The sequence below is a fragment of the Falco peregrinus genome, chromosome 3 (assembly GCF_023634155.1).
Source record: "Falco peregrinus isolate bFalPer1 chromosome 3, bFalPer1.pri, whole genome shotgun sequence".
In the NCBI taxonomy this organism is placed as follows: domain Eukaryota; kingdom Metazoa; phylum Chordata; class Aves; order Falconiformes; family Falconidae; genus Falco; species Falco peregrinus.
In genome coordinates this window covers 95,050,686-95,071,539 of record NC_073723.1, presented here as the reverse complement: position 1 = coordinate 95,071,539, position 20,854 = coordinate 95,050,686, and the positions used below count along the sequence as shown (strand labels likewise).

Below are 20,854 nucleotides of genomic sequence, written 5' to 3'. Positions count from 1 at the left end.
TTCTTAAGTAACTGACAGTTGAAGAAATACTGGCCCTGATCCACTGCACGTTTTAGGAATCAAAGTCCAGTCCAATGTATTAAACACCCCTGCAATCCCACAGGGGCTCAGTTACTTTAATTAAGCTTTTTTTCTCCTGCAACAGCCCTGCGGCAGCTGCAGCCCCATGCTCTTCCCAAAGCCACCGCCTTGGGAACCTGCTCCGGGTGCAAGCGTGGGGCCGCAGGGCTCCCCAGGGAGTGGGCACCTCTTCAGGGTGCTGGTGCTGGCCACCCCTGCTACAGGCACTGCAGCCGTGCAGGAGGCACCGCTCCTCATCCTCTGCCAGCCACAACTGGAAAAAATGTGGAAAGGAACAACCCACTGAACTGTTTTCACGCATGTCCCCTTGCCCTTGGTGTACCACAGCTGGAGAATCCCAGTCCCAAATGCCCTTTCCATGTTTAGAATCACAGGTGGTTTGGGTTGGAAGGGACCTTCAAAAATCATCCAGTTCAACCTCCCTGCCACAGGCAGGGACGTCATTCACCAGACCAGGTCACTCAAAGCCCCATCCACTGGCCTTGAACACTTGCAAGGATGGGGCATCCACAGCTTCTCCGGGCAACCTGTTCCAGTGTCTTACCACTCTCATTATAAAAATTTTCTTCCTGTTAGCCAATGTAAACCCACCCTTTTTCAGCTTGAAACCATTGCCCCATCAAACAAGGGGTGGCCAAACACCAACCTCCAATAACCAGGTGCACAGAAGACTTTCTGGTCCATCAGCCTCGGTCTCCCAGGCTCTGGGGTCTCATGCCTGCTAAAACCAATGGGAATGTCTCAACCACGAGCCATTTTTCCATTCAGGCAATAGCGTTTGCTCTCTGTTTCACATCACTACACAAATGGTCAAATGGAAACGCTAAATGATTAGTAGGTGGGCTGCACCTCACAGCATTACCGTGCATCTTTCGGGATACAGGAGAAACACAAGATGGGACTGTTTACATCCCAAGTAACTCGTACCTTCGTCTAACCCCCCACAAGTTTGCAATGAGGCAAGATGACTTAAAAAGAATCATGCCTGCACGACATGGAAAGTCTAAACACCACCTTCCTTCCTCCTAAATCACAAACACCACTTGGAAGTTTATATTTAAAACTACGAGAGAGAGCATCACCACTAGAGCCAGCAAGGACCTGCAGCTCCTCGGTGGAGATGCAAGCCTGCAGCAAGAAGTCCCTGCAGGAGCTCAGCCGAAGACATCTGCAACTGCTACCCAAAGTGATTTTGTGATGAAGCCACGTTCAGCTGGAAGAAAACTGCCAAAAGAAAACCTTTTTACAAGAAGCTCTTTAGTTTCAACTTTGTTTGAGGAAAAGAATTAGGAAGCACTGCTTTTATTTCTACAAAAAAAAAAAAAATCCAAAAAACCACCCACACACCTGGGTTTGTATTTCAAAATGCAACTTTTTCGTTATTTACACATACAAAATTGGACTCGAATCAATCAAGACTGTTTTGGCACTACTAACTTTTTCCAATTACAATCATTTTTTGTTGTTGTTGTAAGTAAGACTTCAACATTCCACCCAAATTTGAGACTTAAATTTTCAAGCTCTGAAAAGCTTTCACAAGACAAAGAATTGTCCCGCTAATGCCACACAGTCAGGTTCCAGTAGCTTAGTCCAGATGACACTTGGACCTGGATAAACTGCTTGCACAAACGTGACTCTTCACTCATTTCAACAATGCAGGTTTTGAACAGCAGCTTCTCCACAAGCCACACATCTTCCAGCGCTCCTGCCCACAGGCAGAAGGATGACTGCAGTCCCTCAAATTCAGGGTCTAGAGGAGCTGAGGACTTTTAAGAGACCATTTGCCCTTTCTTTAATCATGTCGTCAGGCAGCTGCACACTAGCAGGCAGCTTGCAAGCGATGACTACTTCAAGGAGATGACATAAATGAAGACCTTGAGCTGCATCAGTTGAACGGCAAATGTAAGGCTGCTCTCTGACACTTGGGATCTGTCTTGGCATCAAAGGCCGGTATACAAGGCTTGGCAGAAGTCAGTAAATTCATTCCCATCATCAGCTTCATGTTTTCCAATACTGGCCTGCTTTGGACACACATGGAGGACGCTGCTCACATGCCGAAAGCGCGAGGCTGTACTCAGCCAGCTGGCAGCACAGCCAGATCCACAGCATCACACACTCCAGTTATTCCCTGTGAGTAGATGTCTTGACCTTTACAACATGTGGCCAAGAGTATAAACAGATGGGATGACAGTATGAATGGTATGGTCCCATCAACATAATCAGGCAACGTCCCTGATACATCTTGGTTGCCTAATTTCATATCCCCTGACAGCAAGCATGGTACCAGGAAAAAGACAGGTGGGCTGATCAAATCCTTCAGATGAAAAAATTCACCTGCTTTAGAAATGCACACAAAGATGCTGGAGCACTGCTTCCCTCCTGCGAAAAGCCATGCGGAGCGAAGGCATACTGCTTGCGCCTAAGCTGCTATGGATTTGTGCAAGATCATTCCTAGAAGGAAATCTGGCAGGTGATGGCTGCCAAAAAGATGAAAAGCCTGTTTGGAAGACAGCGCATCCGTAAGTTGCTGCTTTATAGGCAAGGGGAGAGAGAGCATTTGCACAGCGAGCCCTACGCTGACCTCCCAGCAGCTCCCTGGCACTGAAAGGGAGCACCCTTGCCCCAGCAGATACTTGAAGTCTTGCAGGGAAGACAGGAATTGCCTGGGGGTTTGGGATTCGAAAACGAAAGAGGCTTTTCATCATGGTCCCAACTCGAATCACGTGGAAAAGCCTCAGGGCTGCCTGCAGGACTTCGTGGCAAACAGCTGGGCTTCCCCTCATCCCTCTGCCTGAAGTTCTCCCAAGAGACCTGCAGCTCTTGTGATAAAGGGGGAAACCCCCTCTCCAAAAGTCCAGAGATACAGTAAATCCACGCTCTTAGCCTGCTACAAAAAGGCACGACGTCATGGATAACCAGGCACCACACCTCAAAAGACGCTTTTAGCTGTCCTTATCTCTGGAGGGTTTGGTGGGTTCAGACGTTTCCTGCACAGCCATCCAGCTGTCAGCAGCCCCAGATCTGGGTCACAGCAGAAACCCACAAAGACTGTCACTGGATTCCTTGGGTTTTCTTGTGGATAGCATGTTGCTTTTTTTCCCCTCGGCGTGGATGCCAGGATAGGAAAGCACGGGTGAAGACCTGAAAAGCTTCTTCCCCGTGTTAACACAGGACTGTCCCACAGCACAGGGAATAATTGTGGCCACAGTTAAAGTAGCGAAGTCCTCAAAAGTCTTCTTCCTGCTGCTACACATGGTGCACACTACTCTCTGAAGACATCAGGCAGTGAAACAGGAGCTGGAGAGCAGCCCCCTACACATCAGCACTGATGAGCCAGAAGAGACCAGGGGGACCTCAGATCTGCCACAGCCCCCAGCACCAGTCTGCAGCTTGGGTTGAGCAGTGACCCCTCTCTCCTCATCTCCCTGGACCGAAAAGAGAAGGGGTTTGCTGTGAGGAGCTCGATACCTATCTTGCTAAAACAGTCCTGGCAGCAAAATGTAGGGATGCTTGCCTGAGTCCAGCTGTCAATCCAGCGTCACCGCCTCAAAGAGGGATCTCCACACCAACCCCGGGGCTGTTCGACAAGAAGGGGATAACCCTACCGGGTGCCACCAGGAAGGTACATTAGTCAAACAGGAAACATTAGTAGATGTTATTTTCCCCAGCAATGCTGTGTCAAGTCATGCTAGCTCTACGTTTGTACCCAGGATGTTCCTCCAGGAGGAGCCAAACAGTTTCACAAGGACATCTGCTGGTCCAGAACGCACCACCACCACCACAGCACCCCAGCCCTGCTGGACAGTCATCCCCTTGGCATAAAAAGTCAGTACCCTGCTTGGTCTGATAAATCCCAAATAGATCTAAAATGTGGATGTTTCCATCCGCGCTAGCTATCCAAACTTCCTATGTGGGAAATGGAAAGAAACAGGCATGTTTCAGGTGCCTCACCCTAGTGAAAACACCTGAAATAGACACTTTTAGGATCATCTTCCCAAAATAACAACCAGGTTTACTGAGGGTAGATGACATTTTCTGTCAAATTATTTTTGGTATCTAAGCTGATAAATGAAATTTATCATCTAACTTAACTGAACTGGTTTATATCTTAATTTTACTTGTAATGGGAACAAATAATTTTTTCTACTGTCTGATAACACTCTCCAGGTGCCTTTTAAAACAAAGTGCTAAGCATCTCCTAGAAACCCTGGACACTCAAAGATCCCCTATAGTCAGCCCCTCTAGGAATCATCGCCCATACCTTGCAAGTCCATACTACAGCGCAGACATCATCAGGCAGGCAGGATAAATCCCAGACTCTAGACTTCTAAGACTGATGTTTCTTATCCTGCCAGCAAGACAGCAACTCCCTGCATCTGCAGAACCTCCACACCCCTGTGCCCCTCTTTCATCACTTTTTTTTTTTTTTTTTTTAATGAAACTGTCTCTCCAGACATCACCTTTGAGCCTGGGACAAGCCTGCACTGCCTGAATAATCCAAGACCTCACCAAAGTCCCTCAGCTTTGTAAGACCTTGACACGCAGGACTTTTACCCTGAGCACATAGGAAAACAGTCTGCCCCAGACAGAAACCACATCTGCTGTATCCTCAGACTGAAGGAATATGTGTGCTGGTCAGGAAGGGCTGGAGCACCACACATTTAAAGTCAGCAGCATCTACAAGCTACTGACGCTTTTTGGGCTCCGGGGCTGGAAAAATTAAATACACTTCAAAAGAACACCTGCAAACTTTCACCACAAAGCAGGACTTCTCCCCACAGCTGATCTAGATCACGGCTTCCCAGCACGACAAGATGCATCGTCAAATGTCTGCCTGGTTCTGGGCTGCAGCAGCAGCAGCACCTGAAGGCAGGTCACCTGCACTGCCTTCACACCCACGCAGCTGCATACATCTTCAGGGCAGCCTGCACCCGGTGTACCCACGGGATACCATACAGTCCTGATTCGACGAGAACAGACAGCAAGGGCCCCTCACATCCCTTTGGCAGCTGCCCCTTCAGTAATGGAACGGAATGGATGTCTTTAAGGTTGAACGCGAAGTTCTTCAGAAGCCAATTGTAACCAGTTTTAAGTTATTATATGCCTGATCACATGCAGAAAACGCCACATAAAAAAATCCTGGCAGTGTCTGCTTATAAGGAGACTCCAGCTGTGGGTTTTCAGGGTTGCCTGGCACACACTTCATTGGAATAGCCAGCGTCCTTGGGGTCAGGCAGTCTTCCCTTGCTGCTGCGATCCCACCATCTTTTGCTGCATTTCCTAGACTACATCTGATAAGCCATTTGCTAGATCGCAGGCTGGCTTTCTCCCATCACATCTTCAGTTTCCATATCGCAATATAACCTCAGGCTTCCTCTAGTTTTCTGGCATTAATTATTGTTTATTGGAAAAGTAAATGTCAATATGCATGTGAAAGACCCCCAAAAATCCCTGACATGTCAGAGGCGCTAGAGAAAACAGCCGAACAGCTGTTCAGTCTCAGCCCGTCAATTTGCCAACACTCTGGTAACAAACAATCACGTTAAATGACATTATGGTTTATGACTCGGAACTTGGAAGTTGATGAGAAATTTCTGCAGTTGATTCATACTTCCTGAGACTCATAACTAGCATTTCAGTCGTGCTATTTTACTACACTACATGAATAATTTTCCTTGTTGTTACATAAGTGTCTAGATCCAAATTATCAGAACTGATTTGAATCATATGAATTTTTTTTTTATTTTCAAAAGAAAATCCTTCCAGGTCTACCGTCTAGTACCGCTCTCCTGGTGCTTTACAAAGTAGGCAGCTAAATACCTTCTAAAACACCGCATGCTCACGTTTCTTCCCGAAATCAGCTCTTCTGGGAACCACCCAGCCCCTTGCAAGCACCTTGCTCTGCGTCCTTTAAATAAAAATTGCTATGGGGATTGCTTACAGACAGCTACAGCCAACACCACTCTTCTTAAATTCACAGCTCCAAGTATACGTCCTCAAAGTCCCCAAGGCAAAAAGCAGAGACAGTGGCAGCAGCGCCGTGTACTCAAAGGACACAGAGGCTTGGGGAGGCTGGGAGGGGAGAAGCACCCGAGCAGCTGCCCTTCGGACTCGAACCCTGGACAATATTCCCACATCTCAGGGTCCCAGCTAGACTCTGACCACGCTGACTTCATTGATGGACAATTTCAGGACGTCTCAGTCAAACGCATCAGAGCCCCGAGATGGCAGCACCATTTAAACATCACCAAGCTAATTTTAAAGGATAAGTCCGAGACCCTGACAGGTATCCTCGCCGTACGTGGAGCCCACAGGGCTCTGCACTGCTGCAAGGGCTGAGCACCCCAGGCCACTCAGCTGTGCCCACACGGGCAGTCACCCCGACGTCAACGCAGACAAACCCCTTCAACAAGCATTTGCTGCGCAAGGGGGGCACTTCTGACCTATTACAGAACTGTCACCAGGTACAACAATTACCCAGCTCTTGTTCTAAATACATACACCGTGGTGCAAAGCCATTGAACACACCTGCCACTGCTGGGAGCTGAGAGAAACTTCCCTCAGCAGCAACATATCCCTGCTCTAGATGAGAAAACACACAACAATTTGTATTTTTTTTTAAACCAAAGCAAGCTGTTCACAGGTGCCATTGTCCTGGGCGCAGCTCTGGCAGCACTAGTGTAAAGACAGTTTTCAGCCGACCGGCAAAGCCACTTGAGCTTCACAGAAATTCCCTAAAAAAAGGAACTGCAATTTGCCAACTGAAATATTTTCATTCTCCACATTAGGCTGAATCTAATTACACTGTTTCCTTACAATTGCAGACAAGTATTCAGGGCTCCTTCAAGTAAAAACGTTTAATGGCTTTCCACCGAAATACCCACCTCGGAGCCCTTCGCATCAGTACCGCACTGGCTGCGCGAAATGCTTGGAGTGCGGGCTGGCATCGAACACAACTTATTTCAAGATTTCCACACAACAGGGATTTTTATCACGTTCTCGGACTCGCTCAGCAGAATATCCTACACAGAGTCACATATTCATCGCCACGCCAGCTCACACCAGAGGAGAGGGGACAGGGACAGCGGGGCGCGGGACGCGCTTTGCTCCGGGAGCCCTGCAGCCCCGCCGGGCCCCGCGCAACTTGCGCGGCCGCGGCTCCACTGCCCGGGAACCGGAGCTGGGGGGGGGGGGGGGGGGGGGGTGTCAACCCGAGCGAGGGGGCTCTGGCCCCTATCATCACAGCGAGAACAAGAGGCTATAAAAAAAATAAACCAACAATACACCCTTTTCTCTGTCGTCCCCCTCGGGTTTTGCGTTCCGGGGCATTGTTTTTCCAGCGTTCGCGAGAGGGATGGGAGGTTTCTGCCCATCCCCGACGTGCGCTTCCTCCCCGGCGGCCCGCGGTGGGGCCCGGCCGGCACCCCCCGCCCCCGCCGCGCCGCCCGGGCAGCAGCCGCCCCCTCCGGCCGGGAGGCGGGGGGTGGGCTCCGCGCAGCCCCGCACTCACCCAGGTTGACGAAGCTCATGACCATGTCGGCGTCGTTGAGGAAGGCGCTGTCCTGCGCGCTGGGCAGCGGCGGCGGGGCGGGGGGCGGCGGGCGGCCGCTGCGCTCCGCGCCCGCGCTGCCCTCCGCGCCCTCGGCCAGGGCGTGGTACAGGTCCAGCATGAAGCGCGGCGCCGCCGTCAGGCGCCCCGGCGGCGGGGCCGGCGGCTCCCGCGGCAGCGGCCGGGGGCGGTGGGGCAGCCCCAGCACCGAGAGGATCTCCCGCTGCATCTCCCGCTTCTCGTGCGACTTCAGCCGCCGGTAGAGGAAGCCCGAGGCGGCGGCGGGCGGCGGCGGCTCCGCGCCCTCGGCGGGCAGCGCGGGCTCGGCGGGGCGGCAGGCGCCCAGCAGCAGCGCCCAGCAGCAGCACAGCCAGGCCAGCCGCCGCGGCATGGCGCTCGGCCGGGCGGAGGCAGGCGAGGTCCCCGCTTCCCCCTCTCCCCGGGGGCTCCCCGCCGCCCTCCAGCCCTGCCCCCCCGCGGCGGCTACGGCCCGGGCCGGCGGGGGGCAGCCAGGCCAGCGGGGCTCAGCGCTCGCCCCCGCCGCCGCGCATGGCCGCCCGCGGGGCACCGCGGCGCAGCCCTCCTCCCCCCCCCCGCCCCGCCGCTCAGGTGCGGCGGGGCCGCCGCCGGCCCGGCCGCTCAGTGCGCCATGCCCCTGCCCGGGGGCGCCCGCGGGGTCTGCGCACGGGGGACGAAGGAGGAGGAGGAGGAAGAGCGGCAAACTTTCCCCTGCCCGGCAGCGAGCGAGCGGCCGCAGCGGCTGCAGCCCCGGTCCCCGCGGGCTGGCCGGCGCGGGGCTGCGGGCGGCGAAGGCAGCTCCCCGGCGCGCCCGCCTCTCGGCGGGGCGGGCGGCCGCTCCTCCGGGGCGGGGAGGGGGCGAGCGCGCAGGTAGCGCGGCCCCGCGGGGGCGGGGGGAGCGGCGGGCGGCGGAGCAGGTTGGGAAGCGCCGGCCCCGTCGGTTGTCACCGGTTTGCTGCGCTGGGGCGGCGCGCCGCAAAAGCAGCGGCACCGGCCGCCTTAGCCTTGCCTCCCTGCCCTGCGGAGGAGGGGTCTCGGCCACCCCCCCGCCCCCAGCCCGTGGATGTAGGTTGTTTGTCCTGAGAATAGGTGGAGCGCTGCCTGCGCTAACCCCTGCGGGTCGGTGTAACGGGTTGCAGCATCCTACGGCTTTTACCGGACTACCTTGCAAACCCGTGCGTGGAGCACCGGTGAGGGGCGAGGCACGGGTACCCCCGCCAGCCCCGGCCGGTGAAGCACCCATCTGCCTCCTCTGCGTACGGTGGAACCCGTTATCCTGCCGTAAGGAACATACCCGTTCCTGCGGGGATGGTCTAAGGTCGCAGCTCTGATTTCAGTCCCTTTCATAAAGGAGAATTAAAACCCACCACCCGCCCCGCTGATAACGGCGGCCAGGCTGAGCGAGAAGCAGCTCTTCCATATGCTGATCTCCGATCTCACGGACCTGGCTGGGGCTGGATGAGTAAAGCCAGGCTAGCCCCGCCGAAATCAGTGCAATTACTCTAGGTTTGAACTGGGATAATTTCAGAGGAGTTGGCCCGGAGAATAATATCTGGACCATTTGAAGTCACTGGCAAAATTTCCATTAATTTTATTAGAATCAGAATCTGGCAATAAGCTCATATTCAGTTTCCCAGAGACACAGCTGAGAATATTCAAGGCAGAATATGTTATTTTCAGAAGTGGAGGTTACACCAAGCGTTCACTTAAGTGAAGGCAATGTTACAGATGGGTGTTTTTAACTGCACCGGTCAAGGATCACCATAATACTGGGTATTTAAAAGCTTGTTTGGGAAGCAAAAAAGGCACCTTTAAGGAGAGTTGAGCATAGATAGCATGGGGGTGGGAGGGAAGAGTATGGAAGTTGCTTTTGCAACTGTCTCCTTTTCATTTTCAGTTTGTGAAAATACTCAGAATTTGAAAGCGAGGGTGCGTGTGACAGAACAGACCCAACACTCTCCTTTTTGGTGGAGTGGTCTGTGCCGTCCCACAAGGACTGGGGAGGGCAATGTCTAGTGAAACTTTTGATTGTTTTGTCTACTTTGCTCAGCTTAGAGCGATGGGGCTGGTTTGATTAAACAGGGAGAAGAAGACTAATTCCCACAGAGGAGGAAAGCAACAGCCTTCCCCTTCTGCGAGGTGGTGGGGGATCCTGCTGGGAAAACCCAGGAGGAGAGCCCACTGCACAAGCTGTCCTGCATCCCTCTCAACCCCCCAAGGAGGCATTTTATAGCTGCCTTAGGAGGGACATTTGGGGGCTGGGAGGAAGCGCAGGAGCCCTGATGCCAGTGAGGGAGATTTCCCAGGCAGGTACTTATCCCGCAGGTGGTGAGGGAAGAGAGCAGCCACTTCTGTGCCGTTCCCTTCCAGTCTCCGAGCCTCTTTGCATGCAGCCCATGTGGCTGCTCCGGTAGAGCTCTGTGCCCTCCGCATCCTGTTTTGACAGCGACAGAGGGAAGTGTCCCATTATACAGTTATCTCTGAAGAATGAACCTTTCCATCCAAAGCCTCCCCTGCTTGGGCAGAGATAGTGCATGTTCAGCAACAGACAGCGTTAAACTCCAGGGCAGCTGTTGGGTGTTTCTGCTTCTCTGATGCTCAAATGTGTATCACCTATATGTTTTTATTCTGAAGGAAAAATATTTGAAATAGTACCATTCGCACAGGGATTACTGCAATAAATAGCAGCTGTAATAACAGTTGGCAGCATATGGGCATCTGAGTTTGATGCAGTCTGGGGACAGGAGTACACTGCAAACCTTCACAGCATGGTTTGGGTTGGAAGGGACCACAAAAACCATCTAGTTCCAACCCCCCTGCCATGGGCAGGGACACCTTCCACTAGACCAGGTCGCTCGAAGCCCCATCCAGCCTGGCCTGGAACATGTCCAGGGATGGGGCATCCACAGCTTCTCTGGGAAACCCATTCCACTGCCTCACAGTAAAGGTTTTCTTCCTTAAATCTAATCTAAATCTACCCTCTTTTAGTTTAAAACCATTACCCCTTGTCTTATTGCTACAGATCCTCGTAAAAAGTCCCTCTCCAGTATTTCCTAAAGTTACCATATTCTTAAGGTAAGTTCTTATGTGTAGCTAGAGAGCTAACACCCTCCCTAAGAAGTCATTGCACCTTTTGTTAAGTTTAATTTAAGTCTTTCACTTTTTTTCAGCAGTGCTTCCTAGACCTGCACACTACTTATCCCTGGAAATGCCTCTTGCCTGTAGATGTGAACACTTTACTGTGAGTTTTAGCTAACGTCATCAGACCTAGGAAAGTCACTGTGTCACTCAGCAACTCACTGAGGGGGGAAAAAATTACGTCTTCTTGCAGAGGTCACAGAGACAGGTTTCAGATATTCCTGCCATCGGAAAGGGCAAGTTTCTGCAAAGGATTTTAAGACTTCGCATGAGAGCCAAATACCTAATTCTCTGGAGCAGTGCGAAGGCTCTGTGTTCAGCAACGGCTGCAGGCTGACACATACATTTTAAGAGTTAATTAAACACACATCGCAGTGCTACCGGCAGATCTTTTCACTTGCCAAAGAGTCTTTGTAGCATATCCACCATCCAAAACTGCGGTAACACGTACTTTCACTCAAACTTTCCTTTCACCGTCATATCTTCAAAAATGCTGTGGATACAGGCTTCTGGGTATCGGTCAGGTCATCAGCTTTCCCTGCTCATGACGGACATCTGGTGGCAAAGTGGGAAAACTCGGGTCGGTTCCTGGAAGTCTCCCTTTGCGGGCAAATTAGCAATAAAACCTTTTTTCTTTTTTCTCTTTAAAAAAAAAAAAAACCCAACAAAAAACCCCAAACCCAACTAGTAATTCAAAGAGGTCTCCTACCTCTCCCCCAGAAAAATCCTTATTTAATTTTCTGCCCCTAAGCCAAACTTCAGGCTGTATTCAAAAACCCACACCTGCTCAGTGCGTCGTGAAGAACGTATTGTGCACGTGGCTGTGAACAGAGCCTGCCCCCCCAGGACTCCCATTCCAAGATGTGGTGTGGTGCCAGCAAGGATTAACAACAGCAGTTAATTTCTTCTGGCAGCAACAGTGTTGAGGTTGTATGCAATTAAATGCTGGACTACCTGTTTCTGGTCAAAAAGGATTCATTGGTTTTCTGGTTGTCTTCATTTAGGCAAATCGTTCCTTGCTCTTGTTTAAGCAAATTAGGTTTCTTGGTTGTTCCATGCAGAAATTGTGAGGAGCAGTTCCAGGCATATGAAGCACTGAAATGGTAAAGAGGTAATTTAACTCTAGCTGGAAGCTTTCAAAATAATAATAATTAAAAAAAAAAAACAGCCAACCAAAAAAAACCACCCCAAACCCAAGTTCTACTACTATGCCTTAAAATACACCCATCTCATCTGTATACATGAGGAGATATATGCAAAACCTTTGTCAATACTTTTAGTTGTACAACTTTCCAGGTACCAGGATTAGGTGACTCTAACAGAATGATACACCTTGAAATTATTTTTTTTTCAGGACTAATAATATATTTTTGAATATAGCGTAGAGCTTACTATTCTAGTGATCCCTTCTCCACCTCCTGAAAACAGAAGAGACATTTAATTTTTATAACTTTGCATTCCCACCTTTCCCTCCAGCTGGACCAGCGGCTGCCAAAGCGCCTGCAAGAAACCGAGGCTCCTGCACTTACAGGGTCAGCAAGGACACTGCAGTAAGGGCAGCTTCTGTCTTCACACTCGTTTTGCCAAGCAAAGGCAGGTATTTTTTTTAAATCAACGTGGAAGAGCTGTAAGTAATAAGAATGACGTTTTCTTTCTAAAAAAATAAAGAGACCCTATGCTGTACAATAATGCCATAGCTGGAACAGACTATTTCCAGTGCTGCACTTGGAGAGGTTTAAAATACAAACATCCTAATTTTAGTGTGCTAGTTTCCAAGGTCTGCTTGAGAAATGAGAAAGAGTGGTTGAGTATAATCTTAGTTCAAAGGTTGAAGCAAGCTAAAAACAGTATTTGCTATGAAAGCTCAAATTTTTCCTTTCTCTCGCTGAACTTTCTCCACTGCAAGTAGGGACAGTTGAAAAATAGTAACAGCATCTTATTTGCACGTAGCAAACCACTAGTTTCTTTACTCAGAAATCTCGTCTAAAAATACGCAATGATGATTTCCCAGATCAGAACACTTTAAAAAATGGTTATAAATACTAATTTGACAACATGACTAGACCACTATCCTTGCAAAAGCAAACAGTTAAAAGTGAATTAAGTCCCAGTATGCATTTCACAAACAATTTCAACTCTGTTCCAACCCTGGCCACCATCTCCACCCTATCAAGGATATACTTATGCGCGAACAATTATAGCTTAAAGTTTATTTGAAGTCAACAGTATCAAGTATTAAGGGAAACTGACCTGAAATGGCAGCAATTAAATCAATATTAATATATTGTATCATTAATATATTTTTTCTGAGTCTTTTTACGGTATTTGCTTTTCATTTTATTTTTGCTAGTAATGCCTTTTCTGTTTAAAACTGAGGAAAGTGAATCATCGACTATAGAAGGGAAACAGCAAAATCTGCACTGTACAGGCTGCAAATTAGACTTGGTAAACTAGAAAGGCAGGTACTTTTTATATACAGAGTTGAGACTGATGTAACTGAAAAGTCAGTAAGTTTAGAAATACATTAGCCAACACGGGAGTAAGAGTCTACCTTTAGCCTGCATACAGCAAAGATAGGATTTTTGTAAGAACAGGTCCCCATTATTATTACTGTCGCAAGTAACAACAGTAGCAAAGATGCATCTTGAATCCATACAAGCTGGGCTGCAGGCATACCTGTGTTGTAATCAGGCATTCTGTGCAGATATGCCCACATCTGTTCTGTAATGATTACACTCGTCCAAAAGACACAGCACCATGGCCAGCCTGCGTAGATGGCTTCAGCGTGGCCATGAGTCCGCACTGGAGTTGTATCCTCCGGTGGGGTCTTGAGAAAGAACTGAATTTCTTCTGAACCAGAGAGGTACCTGGCTGCGAGCACGTGAATGCTGCAAAAAGAGATGAGGAGAGGAGGAGAGGTCCTCACTGCATCCTCTGCTGGTATCAGCTGGCAAACCGTCAGCCAGTGTCCCTTCATGTGCGTTGTCTGGAGTACTGGGCAGAAAAAAATAAACACTGATTGGGGTAGCTCATAGTGTGAGGATGAACTGGAAGACTCTGGTTTTAGCAGGTAGATCCTGACCTTTAGGCTCATGTGAGGTATAATGAATGAATGCCAAGATGTCTACATGACAGGTTAAGGTTGGGAAAGGATGAAGAGGTAAAGGGGAGTCCATATGTAGATTTTTACCAGACTCTCCATCTTCAAATATTTGATCTCAATTTACTTTCTAATACTTTAAATTAATAAACATGCATTAGTGACCCTAACTCTGGCTGAAAGTTTTGTTCAGCAATTAATTTTTGTTCTTTTTTCATACACCCACATGGAGACAGAAAGCCTTTCTGTTAGGTCGGTTCAGCTTTAACCCTTGGCAAATTAACAGAAGAGCTCTCTTCTGAGTGTTGAAAGCTCTTTTGAAGCTTGTAGAAGCTGCCATTTCTGCCCTTGTGCCAGTGGGTATTTCAAATGGTGAGCTCCATGAGCTCGTAAAAGCCATCACAATTTGGTAAAGAAACTGGAAAGCTGGAAAACCATGAACGCTTTCAAATGGCGTTAATAACCTGGAAATGTGCCGTGAGTTATCAAAGGGGAGTTACACTTCACAGGTTTGGGAAGATTTTAATCCAAGCAATCTACTCATTATAAACCCATATGCCCAGCACACCTGGATTTCTGGTTTTAACTCTTCACGCTTTCTGGAAAGGGGAAAGACACCCAAGACAGTGCAGGACTCAGCATCAGCCAGTTACCAGAATTAGCACGTAATTTCTGTCTCCGTGTGGTAAGGGGGGGCGGGGGGGCGGTTCAGGGGTATTCCCTGTGCCACGCTGCCCAGGGTACTTGCTGTTCAGTCCCCCATCAACAGAGAGGAGGACTAGGCAGTGTACTTTGCTGAAACAATCCCCTTCCACTCCTGGTGCCAGCAGGCACACCCCACATGGCTGCTACGCTGCACAGCAGCACCTAACACTGCTTCCTGGGGTCGAACGCCTGAGCTCACTCACCTTCAGAGGCGCGTGGTTTTATGCAGACAAAAGAAAAAGCGTATATTTGAGATAGAAGGGCCTGGTTATCACCTTGTGCTCTGCAACAGGGGAAAAAAAAAGAAAGGAAAAAAAAAAGAAAAAAAACAACCAAAGAAGCAAAGCCAATGGTAATAATAATGAACGAAAGAACAGATGTTAAGATTGCTAACAAATATTGCAGAATGGGACTGGAAAATATCCCGGAGAGAACAAAACTAGGGGAAAAAAAAATCTGAAATCTTATTTAAAGTAACTCTGATGAGGTCTGCTCTGACCAGTGTGCAAAATATGTCTTTTCAACAACACTTTTCAATGAAATTGGGATAGACCCAAATAGCATGAGGCCACAGCGGGGACTGCCAGATTATTTAAGTTTGAAAATACAAATGCTGTTCCCAGCAGCATCCTGTTGTAGAGGCGGCTGTACTCAAACTGCCTTTCCCTCACCTAGTTGCACACAGGCGTGAGTTTTCCAAGGCAATGATCCCTAAACACCCTCCAAAAATAGATGTCAGAGACCATCCCTGCTGCGTTAGGCTTGGTAGCGGTCTCGTATGCACCCATCCCACCCCGACCCTGCTGGACATCTCCCTACTCCCTACCGCCGGGTAGGGCAGCTCCAGGGAGCATGGTGGGCAGCTCAGTGTCTTCTCCCGTCCCTGGCTATCTCTGAGGCTTCCCCACTGCCACCGCACCCCTTGTTGCAGTAGAGCTGCCACCAAAGGGTTTTCTGCCTTGTGGCCTCCCCAGGCTCTGGGGGATAAACCACATTTCCTACGGTTCTTTGCTTCTTAGGGACATTCAGTAGACACCACTCACTTTCATTCACATTTGCTTTAAAAGGCACCTCATACAGTGCCAATCCAAACACGGGTATTTTAGGAAAAAGCAGGGTCTCACAAGACACTGCACAGTGCAGCAAGCCTACAAAGGCATTTTTAGACATGAAGAACCACAGTGGCTTTAAAAACTTTAAAAATGCTATTGTCTTATAGCTGAGCCTGCCTTTTCTTTCATACTTCAGGAACAAAACCCTCCCTCATCCCCCCTAAGAGAGTATTTTTCAACACTGGTACTTACTGTCATGGCTAATAGCCTTACGGATTAGTTCCTTAAGGGAACTAATTCAGCCAGGAGGAAAGGGGACATGAGTTGTTCCCAGACACCATTTAACATTTAGATTTAAGAGGTCCACATTGCAATAATCATTTTGTTAACAAGCTGGGAGAAGAACTGAGGTAAGCAGCAGCCATGTATCAATTTAAGCTGAAGAGATGCAGCTGCTACTGTGCACTAAACAAGTTTCCATGCCAGCTTAAGATGAGGTAACTCTGAAAAGAGAGTTGTCTTTTTTTTCTTTCTACAGAAAACGTTTAGAGGCTGACAGAAAAGATTTTATACATTTGCCTTCTGGAGGTAGGTCGTACAGTGATCACAGAGAAAGAAATGTAGTTTCTTTAAAGGCTATTAGGAGGAAGCCTTGTAAAAGAATCCGTTTCAGTGTTCTCAGCCTTCTCTAAATTAACAAAATCTCCTCCTTGGTGAAGCAAAAGTGATAACCAGCTAGCAATTGCATTGCTTATCGGAGGCTTCAAGTTTCCAGAGCAACAGCATGCCTGTAATGCAAGGCTTGTCTTTGTTGCACTGTTGGCCCAAAGCAGAGCTCAAATTTTCTGTCTCGGCCAGCTCACACACGAGCTCCAAAGCCTCCATCCCTCCTGCGGGTTGCCAGCAGCCCAGACCTTGCTGAGCCCCCATGGATGCAGGTAAAACCTGCCCTTGCCAGCCCTGGCCCCTGCAAGCTGTTCAGGAGGGACTCGGGGACCTGAGCCACTCTGGGTCTATGCGGGTCTTTGCCCATATGTAAAAGTGTGACTTGCGCGGAGTGGAAAGAATAACCCCTAAGATATTGTTGCTGGTTTCATATTTAACAAGTACAGTACTATAATAAATAATGTAAAAAAAAAAGTCAACAAGAAGACAGGATTAGCTTAAACCCAAGTACCTCTGGTGTGCAGGAGTACCTTGCCTGCACTGAGAAGGCAGCTCAGCTCAGAGGAGTTTTGAGGTGAGGGAAGAGCCACATCCTCTTTTCTGCACCATGCAGATGGTCATGTTCAGAGCAAGGTCTCTGCACCTTATTGATCCTGTCAGACTGCCACATGGCCAACTTTAAATAGCTTATTCCACTTTGTGCCAGCGGATTCTTCCAGCAAAAAAAAAAAATAACAGCCTCAGAAATAAGCAATTAAAAGTCATTTCCAGGCACTTTTGAGATATTCAGTGTAACTCTGAATGCCACAGCTCTGACACCAGAGGCTGCACAGTTGCATTAGCATGATGCTCTGCCCAGGCTTTCTAGCTGGAGCGTTGTGGCTACCCTCTAGCTCACTGAGCTGGGGTGGTGGGCCAGCCCCTGCAGACAGGCCTAGGGCTGCAGGACCCTCACTTTCCTTGCTTCAAAATTAGATGTTGTCCAGACTGTTCTCTGGGACTGAGCCCCCGTGCAGGGAAGGCTCACATCCACACCACTGCTCCCTTACTCCCCAGGACTGCCACTGGTCTGCACTAGCATCCACCTGTCTCAGGAACCATTTGAGATGGTGCTACCTGGCCCAGGCCAAAATAACACCCAAGATAGCTGTGTTCAACCGTGCAGACAATCCTGTCCCAGAACCTAGGAACATAAGGGGGCACTGCCTGATGTACAGGCATAGACACAGTGTGAGCACCTGCCAAACTGTGATGCAGGCTGGCTGCTTCATGAGCATCCTTCATGGCTGCCCAGGGAAAGGCACCTCTCTTGGCCCTGGGCAAACAGCCGTGATCTGTGCTGATGCAAATTAAAAACATGACTCGTTTCAAAAGGCTACCCAAGGTATCGGGCAGTTTTTTCTAACTGCTGCACAGAGCTGCCAGTGGAAACACAGTATTCGACTTGGGAAGGAAACATTTCTAAGCTAACTTCTTGCTTAGAGTAATTCTAGTCTCTCACGACGTCTTTATTTCACTTGGCTTTGAAGAGATAGAGGAGACAGATAATTAATTATAAAAGAGTTAAAAAAAAAAATAGTCATTCCAGACTCTTACAGCCCCAAGACAAAACCGATACACCAGTGACAGCATATGGGCCCTTGTTAGTGTGGAACCAAACGCCTGCAGCTGATCTCCATTAGAAAAACCTCTGTTCACTTCCCTTGCCCAAAACGATAGGGAAATCCATTTCATTTTCTTCAAACCATACGGCAACATTTGGCAAGTTTTGTTTCCTTCCATTTAAAATTTTAAAAAAAGCAATAAAATATGATAACACCATCACGTGATGTTCCGGTTTCATTTATGTGATGTTCAGAACAGTTTGTGGCAATAAAAGGAATGGGTAATTGAACGAGGTATTATGGTTAGCAGCCTGCAGGAAGATATATTTAGTTTAAATACTAATAATAGCCTAATAGCAGCAAGACAAGATAATGGAATGTGACAGATGTTGCGTGTTCTCTCTTTGCACTGTGACAGATGTGTATTTTAAATTACTGCTTGCATCACGAAAGGGCCAAGAAGCTTCAGTTTTGGATTCAGGGCCCTATGAGACTGGACTCTGCAGACAAGCATTCAATCCCTCTGTCGTGGTTTAATCCCAGCCAGCAACTAAGCCCCCCGCGGCCACTCACTCATTCACTACCCGCGTCAGTGGGATGGGGGAGAGAACTGGAACGGTTAAAAAGGAGAAGACTTGTGGGTTGCGATAAAGACAATTTAATAGGCAAAGCAAAAGCCGTGCACAGAAGCAGAGCAAAACAAGGGATTCACTCAGCACTGCCCATGGGCAGGCGGGTGTTCGGCCATCCCCAGGGAAGCTGGGCTCCATCACGTGTGATGGGTACTGGGGAAGGCAAATGCCATCACTCTGAACATCCTCCCCTTCCTCCTTCATCCCAGCTTTATACGCTGGGCGTGACATCATGTGGTCTGGAATACCCCTTTGGTCAGCTGGGGTCAGCTGTCCCAGCTGTGTCCCCTCCCCACTCCTCCTGCCCCCCAGCCTGCTCGCTGGTGGGGTGGGGTGAGGGGCAGTAAAGGCCTTGGCTCCGTGTCAGCGCTGCTCTGCAACAGCGAATTACCAACACTGTTCCCAGCACAAATCCAAAGCATAGCCCCATACTAGCCACTGTGAGGAAAATTAACTCTATCCCAGCCAAAGCCAGCACACCCTTCCTTAAAAATAGAAATGAGAACTTATTTTTATCATGTATTTCAATATTTTTGCATAGCTTAGTCTTCATAGAGCAGTCCTAAAGGTGGCACTGTCAAAAGATTCACATGAAAGCCCATTTATTTCCCTATGCAGATCATTCACCAGCAACCTGGGCCAGGGGGAACACTGCTTGGCAAGGTGATGACTCCAGGCTGGCTGCCTGGACTGAGATACAAAGCTCCTGTGGGATCACTTCATTTGGGCAGTCAGACAGTGCCACGGGCAATTGGAGGAACCCTTTCCAAGAACAAAAACGTACAGATATTATAGGCTCTTTCTTTAAATCACATTAATGCCAGGAACACTGCACAATTGAGCACTATCATTAGAAAGCTTTTTTAGTATTTGTCCCACAGTTTCACATTTGAAGAGGCAAAAAGTGATGTATAATGTCAACTGCAGGTTCATGTTACAGAAACAACTCTGAAAATGACAGTGTTGACTTCTGTGTTTTCTTCCCCCCAGTGATAGCTGATACTCATTTCCAAGATATTTGTCAGTAGTATGAACTCAGCCTGGATTTCCAGACTCAGACAGTGCCTGTTTTTTCACAGGCTTCCATCACTGAAAATGCATCATTGGTCCATATTATGCCCTGAAACACATTTTTGAGACTTGATGCCATCAACAGCATTTTACAGAAGCTGTAAATCATGGGGCCAATGCTGCGGAGCAGGATTTTTCAGCTCACATCCTCTTTACCTTGGTTGGCTCTACGGAACTGTCAGAAGTGAAAAAGAGAGACCTGCTGGGAGTCTCTGCCATCCATGGAGTAAGACCTGCTTTCCCATAATGACTCTTCAGATTACAGCTGTATAACACACTGAGATGAGCTGATGTTGCTGGGAATAGCTCCAAAGGATCAGTGTGGTCTTCCATGCAGCCGCTGTGCGACTTGCTAAGTTGCTGCACTCTTTGCTCCGACATCAAAGCTCTCAGGAGCTACAAGCAGCAAGCACACAGCTATCCCCCTCTGTCCTACCAACAGGCATCACCTGGGGCCAGATCACCCACGCACCAGAGGACATCCCTGCCTCATGACTCCAATTGCACCCATCTGAGCTTCTACCATCATCACAGTGCCTAGCTGTTCCGACACTTAATGAAATCACTCTTACAAGCCTCTGTGAGAAAGAAAAGACCAGTTTTCATCTGGAGAACTAAGGAACAGGGAGAATGAAACAGCCCTTCCATGGTTAGATGGGAAACTGAGAGCAGCATTCTGTTTTTCTGACTCCCAACCAGTGCCTAATAGCCTACTTTTCCTCCAATAACAGATTCAAGCTGTGACAGGATTCTGACATATGGGTTTCCTCTCCCCCCCCGCAAGGTTCTTAAGCATTTGGGTTTTGATCAGCCACTGTCACCACCATGTTTCTTCAAAGAGATGCTCTGAAGTGTTCTAACAAGCATCAGCCACAATCCAAAACAGGGAGAAAGGGAGAAATGGTTCACAGATCCTCAGAGCTACTATGCGGATATGTGGTTGGGATCAAAGGGGACTGCAGATGACAACAGCAGCACTTAAAAGATATCTTGAGAGTTGCGTTTTCTTGCACAAAGTTTTATGTAACCGCACCACTTTGTTCTCAAATATTTAAACAGGTTAGTGACAGTGAATGAACTATGATAATTATAACATGACAGCATACTGAAGCCAGTGTGGTGAAAGTGCTTTGTATTCCCAGGCACCCTACAGTCGTCATCATCTTCAGTATCTGACCATAACTCAGATCCAAGAAAGTATTAGAAGAAACCAGGCTGCTAACAAGTGAATAATTAAA

The 20,854-nt window shown here is 48.6% G+C and overlaps 1 protein-coding gene across 1 annotated transcript in view; it reads right to left on the bottom strand.

The window, feature by feature from the left end:
• BMP6 (bone morphogenetic protein 6) overlaps positions 1-8,581 on the bottom strand; it is a 93,424-nt gene extending 84,843 nt beyond the window's left edge. The window contains exon 1 of the mRNA XM_055799247.1: positions 7,592-8,581. Coding sequence (XP_055655222.1) covers positions 7,592-8,021 — 430 coding nt within the window. The 5' untranslated portion in view covers positions 8,022-8,581. The remainder of the gene's footprint in view (positions 1-7,591) is intronic.
• Between the last annotated feature and the right edge of the window lie 12,273 nt (positions 8,582-20,854).